The sequence below is a fragment of the Pezoporus occidentalis genome, unplaced genomic scaffold, assembly GCF_034315485.1.
Source record: "Pezoporus occidentalis ecotype Australia unplaced genomic scaffold, CSIRO_AGI_Poc_V1 ctg29, whole genome shotgun sequence".
Classification (NCBI taxonomy): Eukaryota; Metazoa; Chordata; class Aves; order Psittaciformes; family Psittacidae; genus Pezoporus; species Pezoporus occidentalis.
Window position 1 is genome coordinate 7,887,013 of NW_026914829.1, and position 14,096 is coordinate 7,901,108.

General features: G+C 43.9%; 1 protein-coding gene across 1 annotated transcript; it reads right to left on the bottom strand.

Moving 5' to 3' along the window:
* Nucleotides 1-3,688: 3,688 nt before the first annotated feature.
* LOC134167487 (scale keratin-like) lies at nucleotides 3,689-5,969 on the bottom strand. The gene is made up of 2 exons (XM_062626207.1): nucleotides 5,874-5,969; nucleotides 3,689-4,471 (listed from the first exon to the last, which is right to left on the bottom strand). The coding sequence occupies exon 2, from the start codon at nucleotides 4,448-4,450 to the stop codon at nucleotides 4,094-4,096; it is 357 nt and encodes a 118-aa protein (XP_062482191.1). The 5' UTR covers nucleotides 4,451-4,471; nucleotides 5,874-5,969; the 3' UTR covers nucleotides 3,689-4,093.
* Nucleotides 5,970-14,096: the final 8,127 nt, after the last annotated feature.

The following is a 14,096-nucleotide window of genomic DNA, read 5'->3' on the forward strand; positions in this document are numbered from 1 at the left end:
CTTTTATACAGAGATTAAAGTCTGTGTTTTCTATACTAATAAAAACATTAGTAAATATTTTCTCCAGGTGACAAAGAAACCACTTGGCAAAGCCCAGAACTGAATTCCTCTCTCCAGTATCCCCACCTAACAATCATACGGTCTCTGTTTCCCGTTTTCCATTCCACTGGTTAGCTTCAGGTTTGCTTTTCATTCTTATTCACGTTTTCAAGGAGTTCTGCTTATTTTAGCTGAAAAATGGTGCACGGCATGGCCAGTAAATTACAGGACATATGACATTTAACAGGTCATAGAATCATGGAATCAAGGAACAGTTTGGACTGGAAAGGACCTTTATAGATCGCCTAGTCCAACTCCTTTGCCGTGAAGAGGGATATCTTTTCACTAGATCAGGTTGCTCAAAGTCCCATCGAAACTGGCCTTGAACACTTCCAGAAAGCACTGACCTTCAAGACCTGGGGTTTATATAATTTGTTTTCTAAGTAAAAAGGGAGAATAAGCTGGGGGAAAAAAAAAAAAAAAAAAAAAAAGGAAAAAAGAAAGATTAATTTATTTAAGTTTCTTGGACAGTTCAGGTCCTCCAACTGCAAAATTGATAAAAAGGTTGACTGCAAGTAGTCACTTTACTAATTCCTCCAGAATCAAAGCCTGGAAGGAAGCTGTCATTCAGTTTATTTCTGGCGTATTTATGGATCTGTTATGTTAAGCCATTGTGCCTGCAGGCTATTTACCAGTGGTGTCAGTCTAAACCACATAAAAAACCATTAGGCTCTAGTAATGATTAAATATTTAGTGAATCCACCTATTTAAATCAAACATGAAAGGCTTAGCTCCAACAGATACCTGTCTTAAAATGTAATTTAGTGCGTGGGGAGGACATATACTTCAGGCTGTGTTTACATCATCTTTATGAAGCAACTTCTGATTGCATCTCATTTAACAATAGTGTTACCTTGCACTAAGATACAAGCACATGTTCAGAGCGCATAGACAAGAGAAGAGAGGGTGTAGTGACCTCTATAGCTCAAGAAGAGACAGTGTGATTTCATTTATTGTTGCTTCCTGTTCTTGGTAATTACTTGTTTCACTTGCAGGAGGAACAAGAGTTGCTGGTGCTATCAACAGCCTGGACTTCACATGATTGACCAAGAATTGCAGGAGACCTCACAGCCAGGTATGATCCCCATGTTGCAGTGGCCAGCAAACTGCCAAGATCTCAAGACTGCTTCCAGATCATGATGATAAACAGCAGCTGGCATTCCTCCCATCTTATATCTTCATGTGGTGTGACTTGAGACGCTTTGGTACTGACAGTGAAATCGCTTATCTTCTGCTGTGCTCATCTGTATTTCACTTAGATGAACGTGTAATCCAAGTTCAGCCTGCTGTGCATTTGGGAAGTAGCAGACTGCTGATTGTCAGGACCTGTACAATGGAAGGTAGTTAAAGAAATGTCCTTTGGTGTTTTCTCTGGTCTGTTGTCATAAAATGCAAATTCAGACTGGCAAATAATGGTGGTGTGAATTGCTATGTCTTCAACCATTCAAAGTCAATAAAGTCCATCAATCAATCAATACATGTTATGGTGATCTATTTTTAGTCTGGGCTCTAACCTTCAGCTCCCACATCTGCCTTTTCTGTTGTATAACCAGTACACAGGCAGAGCAGCTTCATCCAGGTATGTTGACTACATCCACATGAAAGGTTCTTTGACTGCAACTTTTCACCCCAGCATGAGAAACCAGCTTCTATTGCAAGTCCAGAGCACCTTCTCAGCAAGATGGGCTGAGAAGAGGATCGATGTAATTCTACTGTGTGGGATGAAAATAAAAGTCCTGAAACAAGGAATTCGGCAGTGATCAACACCATGGTTGTAATGTGTGGGGTTTGTTCATCAAGAAGTTTGGGGGAAGGGAGGCTCTCTGTGGCTGTCGTTATGTGAAACAATACTCCTTTTGACTCTGTAACTGTTGTACTCTGTAGGTAATGGGGGGAGGTCAGTTGTATTGTTGCGCGGGATTGTGAGAGAGAAAAGGGGGCTGGGTGGCTCGAAGTGGTGTCTTGTTGCAACGCTTGAGGGGAGGGGGCTGCGACGGTGAGGAGGCTACCAGTGGACGCTTCTCGAAGCCTCTGGCAGCTTCTCGAAACTTCCCGAAACTTCTCGGTAATGAGACCCCTGCAACAAAGGGAACCAATGGGGAAGAGCCCTGTCAACATCCGAGTGAGGAGGGGCGACAGGATTGGCTGGGGCCTTGAACCGGAGAAGATAAAGGACCGCCTCCCAGGGACCGCGTGCGCGCGTCTTGGGAGGAGCGGAGGGCTCCCCGGCGCACCCAGCGCTGTTTTATCTGCTATCGCTTACTCAGTTTAATAAAATTTATACTTTAAACCAAAATTGGCTAGAATATTGATAACAATGGTGATGTGTCTTGAAAATAGCTGAACTGGTAGCTTTAGAGCTCTGCATACTGGTACAAATAAGTAGTTTTTTTGACAGCATCCTTGTGACTCCGAGAACGCAGGGCATTGGAGACAGGAAGCATGAAAACAAGGCAAAGCCTTCAGACACATCCTAACAAGAAAGAGGTGTGACCTGGCTACCTCACGGGAGCTTCATATCATTTCAGCTCTTTTTACAAGTGAAGTCACACCTCCAAACCCTTTGAAGTTATTGCCACATTCTTGATCCTGTCCAAACAGATTTCTGTGGTGTGAGGCAGGGAATTAGCCTGCTCAAGCCTTGTGAAGTTTGTCAGTGCATTGCTGGTACTCCTAGGAAGAGCAGTTTCATTCAGGGAAAAGCAGAAGTGCTGAGTAATGTCTGATGTATAGTCCATCCTGGTGAGGCACTGGAACAAGGAACTGGTTGACCAAGGAAGTTGTCTATGTTCCATCCCTGGCAGTGCTCAAAGTTATGTTAGACAGAGCCTTGGGCGGCATGGTCTAGTGTGAGGTGTCCCTGTCCATGGCAGGGGGGTTTGAACTGGATGATTTTTAGGTCCTTTCCAAACCAAACCAGTCTATGACTCTATGTTTTATGATTCCACAGTCACCTGTGAGAAGCCCGAAATTTATGTGTAAAGATCCTGAGGTGGAAATTTTCTTTTGTTCTGAATGGTGTGTGTTGTTCTGCAGGGAAGGTTTAAGAATAAATCTTTTCCTTATTTTAACTGGGGTTGACAAGTATTTCAAGGTACTAGTGGGAAAGTTCAAAGAACTCACAGAATTTCAGCAAAGATTTGCCATTCAGTTAAAAATTCCCGATGGCTATTCAAAGGAAAGTTATACCCACAGATTGTTACATCCTGCTTTTAAACAATGAAAACTATCTTAAAACCAATGTATGGGAACATGATTAAACTGGAGCCGCAGGCAAGTACTGAGGCTTCAAAGTTGCTCATGTGTTGCACACTGTAACCACACCTGTGCTGGAGGAAGTTTCAAACTTAGTTGTAAGGGTTACAAAACATGTTTATCCAGCATGAAATTATTTTTGTGAAGGCAGTTATTACGCTCATTCCTGCTTAAAGGGCTTGGTCACCTTCCAGCTTTAGGCACTGAAAGAAGTCAATCACTCGTGTTTCACTGTAGAGGGTGATGCTCACCCAGAATGGTATGTAAACAGCAAATTACGGGGGGGGGGGGGAGGGAGACAAAACACAAGAAGAAAGCTCAGAATTTTGATGCACAATAATTTAATGAGAATGTAAGAGGCAAATATCTTACTAAGAATAAAAACACAGGGAAAATATTGCCAGAGTCTCATTAAAGGCTGCAAGTAGAGAGTTGCTCCAGGGCTATGCATTCCACACACATTACTCTTTCTTTTTCATAGCATAGAAAGACTTACACAATCTCATCCCACTTTCAACCAGCCAAAGATCATTGATATAACTAATTTGAGGCCCTTATTATCAGGAGCCACTGGAAAGAATAGTCAGAAAATGAAATTAAATCATAAGCTTGAGAATAACATGTAAGAGTGATTTTTAGTGACGCACAGTTCATGCCCCAGGAAAGCAATCCCCCTAATAGAAGTTGTGGAGGCATATCTTCCATTGTGTTGAGTGATTGCTCCTTCTTCATTACACATTTAACATGGTCTGCAGCTTCCAAAACCATAACCACTGGATCCATAGGAAGAATATGACCTCCCATAATTGTACACGCTCCTAGAGCCATAGGAGCCGCTGTGACCCAGAGAGCTTATGGATCCAAAGAAGCTCCCAGTGCTAGATGGTGCTGAGCTGCCCACTATGCTCTCCTGAGGGCAGGAGCTAAGAATGGGTCCTGGGAACGTCATGACCACAGGGGGTGGGTAGATCACAGCTCTCGAATCACCACAGGAGGTGACACAGGGCTGGCTCCAGGCATTTGCAATTGGCTGTGGGCAGGTCACTTCACAGGGTGCAAGGCAACGGGAGCTGATCATCTGTCTATAGGAAGACATCTTCAGGGAGTGGAGACAAATCTGAAACACACAACACCAAGGCAACACAAGGCTGAGAGCTTAGATATCAGTCGAATGGAGACTGTGTTTGGAAGAGAAAAAAATACAAGACAGCAAAAAGACCAGAAGGAGGCTGAAGAATTCACTTTTGTCTTAGCAACCATATCCCTTTTCTCATCTTCTCATGCTCTCCTCCTTTCCTCTAGAACAATCCTTATTTCTTTTGACTCCTCATTATGGAGCCAAGTTAATCCATAAGAATATCATTATCAAACAAAGAAATTGCATGTTCGATCTTGAGCTATCCCCCTGTTCTTTACCATTTCTCCTTTCCACCGTTCCCTTTTGAATCTGACTTCCTGTGACATTGACCATTTATTTTATAAACAGCTGCAGAAAAGAACAAAAACATTGGCTAGCACTTCTATAGTAACATCCTGTGCTGGTTCTGCATCTCCTGTAATCACTACAATTGTATGAAGCAAGCCGTTGTTATTCCAGCTTTAAGGAAGAGGTAACTGAGAAGTGAATGCATTGCCCAGGGCCATTTGGTGAAGTAACTGGAGAGACTGAGTTAAAATTCAGGCAAGCCTGGTTGTTAACAACAGTGCTATTCCCCAACATTTCAGATGCTACAGCTGGCATCAGGGCTATCTTGTATGTTCTTCGCACAGATAAAATGAGCAGCATCCACATCCCTGAATTGCTCATAAAGAGAATTTGCTTGGCAGAATATCCTATGTTTGGGTAGGAACGTAGTATCAGTGAGCTTTCCAGTATAACCAGGACTCCTGTGAATGTGGTCCCAGTTGTCCTGCTAAAGATGACTGAGGTGACAGATGTCTGTGGCAAAACTAGGAGCTGTGTGTAATTTTGGGGAGTCCTTTTCTTTAACCATAAGATCACTTGATCACTCATAAAATCAATTTGCAGCTCCTCTTGATCTCTGTCTTACCCTACTAAAACCCATAAAATGAAAGGCTGGGAATAATGAAAAGGAATAAAGTCTTGACCATAACAAGTGTATAATGTAATATATAACAGGCTTCAAATTCATTCAGAAACAATTGCAAAGAACAGGATAAAACATTATTGCTAGTGCTGGCTTCCTAGTTCAGTCTGAGATTCAGAGTTAACTTTTCTTAGTAGTCACCATTACAAGTCAAGTTGAACAAAGTCATAAAGGCAGGATGGTCAGGAATTAGGAATTCACTGAATCTCACTATAAAGGAGTTTGCATATCCCAAACTGTCAAGTGGTCTGAAAGCTCCTGCATTTTTACAGTCTGCCACTGAATAAATAGGAAACAGTTCTTTCTGAAAGAAAGCTTCAAACATTTCACACATTTCTAAGATCAGTTTGTTTTCAGTTAAAATCCTGCATTGTCACAGCAGCATTGCAATGGAGTCAGGCTCAGGCTTACCTCTTCGCAGCAAAGAGCGAGTCAGGAGAAATGGTTGGAGCAGCCCAGAATGGGGAGCGCTTTTATTCCTTTTCTTAGGCAATCAAGAGGATATGAAACATTCTTCATGGATGATGTCCTAATGCATTATCAAACAAAAATTCACCCCACCTGTAACTGCCCCAGATAACGCAATTATTTTGCTCAGTGATGGTGATTACTATTGCGTTCTTGCCATTACACTGGCAGAGCAATTTTGTTTCTTTTATTGCTTTTTCCTATTTCTCTGATTGCTTCATGGAGCAAAGATTGCTCAGAAGTTTATCCATAAACAAAATATGCTGACATAACTGAGATACTACCCCACTTTTCCAAGTCATACTCCAGTGAGGGGGCATTATGCAACTTATCCCATCATACCCACGCACATTAATTCCTATGACTCTGACACGAGACGCATTACACTCTACAGACACCTTCCTACTGCGTTTGGAAATGGGAAGCATTTGTTCCCATCCTCCTGGCCGAGAAATAGGCACAAAGCACATGTCCCACTTCAAGCTTTAACAGTACAGTTGGAGTAACCCATAAGCAGGGAGCTGCTGTTATCCAACCCTGGCATGGGGAACAGGAGAATGAGAAATTCATGTCCATCTTTCATTGCCAGGGACCCCATGGGACCATTGCTAAAGTCCTCAGGGCTCCTGAGTGATGAACGATTCATGGTTTGGGATGAAACTGGTCAGGGAATGAAGGCATGCATCACCCTATAAAAACCTTGGTATGAAATCTTAAAGTGCAGCTTCAGCTGATGCAGGAGATTAGCTGCTTACTTCAGCAGATTTATTCCTCAGATCCAGCACCCTGTTTTCAGTTCTTCAGTTATTTACTGATAAAACTGTTTCCAGTCTCACCATTCTGTATAGCCAAGTTGACATAATTTGCAAGCACTTTTCTAACCTCCTGAAGATGAGTTCTTCCCCTCTAAAATCCAGCCCCTCTACAGAATTTAAAGTTGAATGCCTGGTTTCGAGTAACCTCAAAGCTTCTGTTCTAAAATGTTAATTTTATCTGTTTGCCCATCAGCATTTGGTCACTGTTAGCAATACTGCAGTGCAATGCTCTACAGATGACCCATGGAAAGAAAGAAGAGGAAGCCTCTTCCAGGGCCACCTTGGGGTTTTGCTCATCTTAGTTTCCTGGCAATGCCTGTGGAAACACCCTCTGAAGTCACTTACAGTTTATGGTAGAGGATTCATATAAATAAGAAACATGGTCTGTTCCTCCTGCCCAAACCACGCCTGGTTTCACTTTGTCTGGCAGCAGGTGAGGACAGTGATCACAGATACATACAATGAATCATGTAATTCTTGGAGATGTGTCCCTCTTCCAACTATCCTGCCCTCCTGAAGGATCAAAGGGAGCTACATACTAGTATTGATATTGCTGACACCCCTGACTGCTTCTTTTGACTCATGATTTTCAGGGTTACAGCTACATGCTTTACTTCAGTACTTTTACACATAGTGGCATCCATATAGAATTGTAGAATCAGTAAGGTTGGGAAAGACCTTTAAGATCATCAAGTCCAACTATTACCCTAGCACTGCCAAGTTCACCAGTAAACCTTATCGCTAAGAGCCTCATCTGTATGGTTTTTTTAATACTTGTACAGAAGCATTCAAAACACATGGAATGATTAGGGTTGGAAAGAACCTTAAGATCATCTAGTTCCACCCCCCTTGCCATCGGCAGGGATACCTGCACACTGGACCAGGTTGCTCAAGATGCTGTGGATCCAACCAGGACCTTGTGGTCCAACCTGGGTGGATAAGCCAGAAGGACAATGCAATAAAAAGGGGTAACTGCCAACAAAGAGGCATTGATAGCACTCTCTGTTTGAAGAAAAGTGTTTTTAAGTACTTAAAAAATAATATTCATGCCTTGGTCTGACTAGACTTAAGCCAGAAAGCATGACTGCTGCTAATGTAGACCCACTGAACTCTGGAATGGCCCGAAAGCTGGGAGCATAAAATAAATATTCATAGGGATAACACAAGACTCAGCACTGCGCTCTTGTGGCTTAGATGAGAGCATGACTCAAGCTGAGTAAACCAGTTATCTCAGACACCTCTAGACTTATCTCAGACACCTCTAGATAGGATGAATTCATGCCTCTGAGCTGAAGTGTTGGTGTACCCTTTACTTGTCTGAAAGTTGTGGATCAAATTACTGATGCACCTGTAGGACCTCCTGAGGCAGGATTTCCATGCGTCCAAAAGACATGACTGGAATCTTCTGCAAACAAGTGTGCAAGGTTCAGCCAGCTCTTGGTATATAGTGAAAACACGGATATGAAGTGGGGATGAAAGTGGGAATATTTATTTGAATATAAAAATATACCTATGTCAAATATAGGCATATTCTAGCCGTAATAACAACACTCTGCGTATGTATTTATAAACTGAGTCCTGAAGCAAAGCACTGCCCAGTGCAAAGGCATATTTATGCTGACATAAGCCATGTAAGATGCTGATTTTAGTTCCAGCTGCTGGGAAGGAGAAATTATGCACAGGATATATCCTGGCCTTTTCAATGTGGGTACATTTAGAATCATCTAATAAATCAGCTAATAAATGGATGTTAGGGAGGGAGGTGTGAAGAAAGGCTGGAATAAACCAAAAAGAGAATATTTCTATTAGGATGCAGCATGATTTTTATTAGGAACAAGAAATGACATTTACACCAATAACAAACTGTCCTGGGTTCAGCTGTAGCAGTCAAAATCCCAACACATGGAAAAGAAACTCCCCTTGTATAAATTTTGTCACATCTTTGAGGTTGAGCATGAAACCAGAAAAAAGCACATGTGTTCACAGACAGGCTAAAGCACAAAATGACCCACTTTCCCACCCATACTGTCAGAATGGAAAATGTGTATTTTGATAAATCAGTGCAGATTTACAGCAACAACATCACAATAAAACAGCATTAGAAAGACAAGCAGAAGAGCAATTCCCATGAGTGCGAAGAAGCACCGACAGGACCCAATGGATTACTTGGGAGCTGTGGGTGCCCAAGACTTTGGAGAGCTCCTCAGCTCAATTGCACATCCAGGTCTTGCTGTGAGCTCCTCCACTGCTTCTCCTGCCAGACACAGCTTCTGCCATGCTTAACATGGCCCACAGCCCCCATAGCGCTGGCTCCAGAGCTGGTTGGAGGAAGAGGAGGAGAAGCAGCCCCCATAGATAAGGGAGCCCTGCAGGCCTCTGGGGCGGTCCAGCCCCAGTGGGGATGAGCTGCCCACGATGCTCTCCTGAGGACAGGAGCTGAGGATGGGGCCCGGGAAGGTGATGACCACGGGCGGTGGGTAGACCACAGCACGGGAGTCCCCACAGGAGGTGATGCAGGGCTGGTTCCAGGCGTTGGCGATGGGCTGCGGGCAGGTCACTTCGCAGGGTGGGAAGCAGCGGGAGCTGAGCTGCTGCCTGGAGAAGGACATCCTTTGGGCAGAGAGGTGAACCTGCAACACACCATGGACCTTGAGTCAACCTTCTGTTCATGAGCTGCTGCACAGACCACCCTGTTCTGCCTTGTCAGCAGCAGGGAGGGCTCAGAATGTGCTGTCTGGAGCTGCTCTGCTAATGCTAAGGTCTTCTCTTCTCTCTCACTTTCCCCTTCCCTCCCTCCTTTCTCCCTCCCAAGCAGCTCCTCCATGCTCTCCCAGGTTTTCTGCACACTGAAAGCTTCCCAATCTAGCCAACCTCAAAGTGACAAGCTGGAGATCACCCATTACCAAGCTTTGCAGCCTGCAGAAGGAGTGCATTTTTGATGAAAAAGAAGCGTAAGAAAGACAAGCAGAGTATTTCTGAAAGAGTTAAAACTACTCAAGTGCAACACTAACCCAGAAAGATTAAGTGGGATCAAACTTACTCAAGACACCAAAGACGAGAAGTAAAGAGCAGTTGACTGACACTATCTGTGCTGTGAGCCCTTTTTATACTGTTTCTTGGGCTGCTCACTGGTCTATGACACCTCATGAACAAGATCTTAATTAGTTCCCAAACACGCAGATTACATGTCACGCCTCAAATCCTCATCCAGGCAAACAGTTTCCTCACTGTTAGCAAGTATTACCCAGCCCACACTATCCTCAGCGTCTCTCAGGTTCTTCCTTCTTAGAAATCATTCACCTGACTTCCCCAGGTTTGTGGGATGTCTATTTATTACTTGTCTTCCTTACAGATATTGAAGTTTCAGTTTTCCAAAGTGATTTCGTACTCAAAGTTCCTTACAATATTTTAACTCCAGATACTGTTACCTTCTTGGGGACTGCTTTTAAATTTCCTTTGGGAATATCAAGACTTCTAATCCCTTTCCTATGCTGGTGCAGGTCAGTGCTGAGGCACTGAATCACTGAGAACACTGCAAACACCCAAGCAAGGTGGGACAATGCAATCATCTCCCAGCAGAGTTAAGGTTTTTTTGTTCAGCTTCCTCTGCTTTCAGCCAGGGCCCCTGGGGTCTGCTTTTGCAGTAGGGTCTCTCCTTAGGGACAAAAGGAAGCACATGGGGGTAGATCTCAACCTCAGGTGTCCTGTAACACACGACAAAGCATCCTTCTCCCCTGTGTGGCTTTAGAGTATTGTCTTGATCTGTTCTATTTTCATCTAAGTAAAACAAAGAAACAAACAAAACACCATTTTAATAGTTATTGAAGGATTTTCTTCACATCAGGCACAGGGACATAATAACACTGCAGCCAGGAAGATGTGCCACCCTACATCTACCGGGGCTGTGGTGCAAAGACTTCAGAGAGACAGAATGTGCAGTTGTGGTTTTCTGTTCAGAGGGAAAAGAAAGTGCAGGGATCTGCAAGAGCTCACAAAACAAATCACCTCTATGCTTTAGTGTGCTGTATCAGACCTGCAGTGTGGAGCTGGGATAAGGAACAAAGCAGATGCAGTGTATCTTCAGCCTTTATTCCAAGCATAAGCTCTACAATGCTTCAATTCAACATCAGCAGGGGTTTAGAAAAGCAAATCAGCCCACGTGCATTGCACTACCTGTGATACTGCAGAGTGCTTGAAAAATGCTGGCTATGTGAATCAATCGCTCAAGCAAAGTAGTTTTCCAACACTTTTGTCACATTGGTAAAATCAGCAAAATGCTGCAGGAAGTGAAACTGCTTCAAAAGGTTTAAGGAAGAAAGAAGAGGGTGTTGGAAGAAACTGATAATTGTCCAAAGATGAATAAAACAGTCATAGAAGCGTGGGGAGTGATGTGTCTTGATGTGTTTTAATAACCTGAAACATGAAGGATGTCTCAATCCCCTCCAGGCAATCAAGGAGATGATATATAAGGGCATCTGGCTCAGAAGTCCTCAGATCACAGGTCCTCACTTCTCTTCGTTGATCCAAGTAAGTTTGATCCCTTCTTTATCTCTTGTATCTTTAGGTGTGGATAGTCTGAACTTCAACCAGTTCTGCGTGAAGGCCTTTTTCTCTGATACTCTCGTTGGTAAACAGGGCAGCTGCAGATCTGTCCAAACTCCACTGTAGCAGCTACAAGTTAGAGGATTCAGCCAATATGGGTCTCAATCCAAGTTCTTTCACTCTGGAGTGTGAACTGACTGGTGCACCTCAGTATAGCTTTTCAGCGGGCTTGGGCAGCACTAAGGGTGCAGAAAACCTGGGAGAGCATGGAGGAGCTGCTTGGGAGGGAGAAAGGAGGGCAGGGAAAGGGAAAGTGAGAGAGAAGAGAAGCACCTAAGCATTAGCAGAGCAGCTCCAGACAGCACATTCTGAGCCCTCCCTGCTGCTGACAAGGCAGAGCAGGGTGGTCTGTGCAGTAGCTCATGAACAGAAGGTTGACTCAAGGTCCATGGTGTGTTGCAGGTTCACCTCTCTGCCCAAAGGATGTCCTTCTCCAGGCAGCAGCTCAGCTCCCGCTGCTTCCCACCCTGCGAAGTGACCTGCCCGCAGCCCATCGCCAACGCCTGGAACCAGCCCTGCATCACCTCCTGTGGGGACTCCCGTGCTGTGGTCTACCCACCGCCCGTGGTCGTCACCTTCCCGGGCCCCATCCTCAGCTCCTGTCCTCAGGAGAGCATCGTGGGCAGCTCATCCCCACTGGGGCTGGACCGCCCCAGAGGCCTGCAGGGCTCCCTTATCTATGGGGGCTGCTTCTCCTCCTCTTCCTCCAACCAGCTCTGGAGCCAGCGCTATGGGGGCTGTGGGCCATGTTAAGCATGGCAGAAGCTGTGTCTGGCAGGAGAAGCAGTGGAGGAACTGACAGCAAGACCTAAGTGTGCAACAGAGCTGAGAAGAAAGGCTCTCTGAAGGAATGGTGAATTATGAGTGCTTCTTAGCACCCATGGGAACTGCTCTTCTGTTTGTCTTCTTTATGCTCGGTTTGCTTTTAATGTCAGTTTACTCACAATCTATCTTTTCCATTCTTGGAAATCAAATTACTGATCATGAAAATCTGTTTCTCACTGTTAGAGCACAAAAGCACTTTTATTACTGGAAACTGGTCCATGTATACTTCCAGTTGCTTGGGACCACAGTGTCATTTCTTTGGTAGTTTTATACTTTTATTTCTTTATGTCTAATAGGAATCTTATCACCTTATACTATGATTCATCCTGTCCATTTGAGACTTGAACCAAGAAAGAAAACAAATGTGATGAAAATACATCAGTTTGGTACAGATTATTAAGTTGGCCCTTTTAAAAGCCACCTTGTATTTTTCCCTTATTTTGCTGAAAATCTACGCTTCTTGATCCTAATAAACACTTATGATTGCATCCAAAGAACATTCATCTGTTTGCTTTCTTCTTTGTTTTGGGGGAATGTAGCCTTTGCAAACGAATTGAACCAAATCATCCCCTTATCTTAGAGATCTTCAGATGAGTCTTGTGCTCTTACAAACAGTGTTTATATAATGCCTGTGGATTCATTCATCAGGAAATTCTGCTTACAGCATGCAGAGCTCCCCTGTGTGTCTGATTTAATCTTTACAGGAACCAGGTGTGAGAAAACTGCCCAACCCTTAAATAATAGTTTCAAAACCAGGGTAAAGTACTAAATAGCCACTCCAAAAGTATTGAAGTAGCTCATCCCTACTTCCCCTACCTTTCCACGGAGTTTTACCAGAGTGTCCTGGGTTCAGCAGTAGCACTCATTTTTCCCCTTCTTGGTAGCTGGTGCAGTGCAGTGTTTTGACTTTCAGCTTGGGAACAGAGCTGATAGTGATGTTTAGGTTTGGCCAAGGACTTTGTGAGCCTCATGCTCTGCCAGGGAGGAGGGGAGGCCAGGAGGAAGCAGAGACAGGACACCTGACCCAAACTGACCAAAGAGGTATTCCATACCACAGCACGTCATGTCCAGGAGGTAACTGGGAGCCGGAAGGGCCGGACGACGGCAGGGTTGGAGGAGGTATCGGTCAGAGCTTGGTCGGGCTGGGGGGGCGAGTTATCGGTTGGCTGGTGGTGAGATGATGTATTCTCTTCCCTTGTTATTTCCTTTATCATTATTATCATTGGTGGTAGCAGTAGTGATTTGTGTTATACCTTAGTTACTAAACTGTTCTTATCTCAACCCGTGGGAGTTGCATTCTTTTTGATTCTCCTCTCCGTCCCTCCGAGAGCAGGGGGAGGGCAAGAAAAGGGGGGGAAGTGAGCGAACGAGTTACCTGACTGGGTTTAAACCACGACACAGAGCTATTGTAATTCTATGCTCCATAAAAGAAGGCAAAATAATAGAGGATGTTATAATTCCATAGAACATAGAAAAGAGAAAATATTAGACATTTCACAGCAGCAAAGGGAACTTCAAGAGACAGTCAGAGAGCAAATTAGCTAGTGATGAAATTCCAGTCTGAGAATCAGGAAACTTGAATCTACTTCTACACTCTGTACCTTCCTATCTTGCTTTCTGAGACTATGAAACTGCCTCAACTGGAATCATAAATGCCCAAAAGCAGGTAACTTTTTCTAGGTTTACTTGTTAGTACTGAACAAAGTAAAGAAGCCTCCTTGCAAAATCCTAAGAAACAGGGAAGTAGAAATTGGAGCTTAAAGAAAGTCAGCAGATGCATTTCAAAGAACAACTTAGATGACCAGAAGCCAAGTGCAGTAAAGTAGTTATAGACAGCTCTCAGTAAATAGGGAACAGTGATCCAGCAGTGCTCAGGGACCAGCTGGAAGCAATGATAAATTACTTCAAGGTAAATAAAAGCCAA

What these genes read in the sequence shown, in the direction of transcription:
- LOC134167487 (XM_062626207.1), bottom strand. Translation starts at nt 4,450, where the DNA reads ATGTCTTCCTATAGACAGATGATCAGCTCCCGTTGCCTTGCACCCTGT.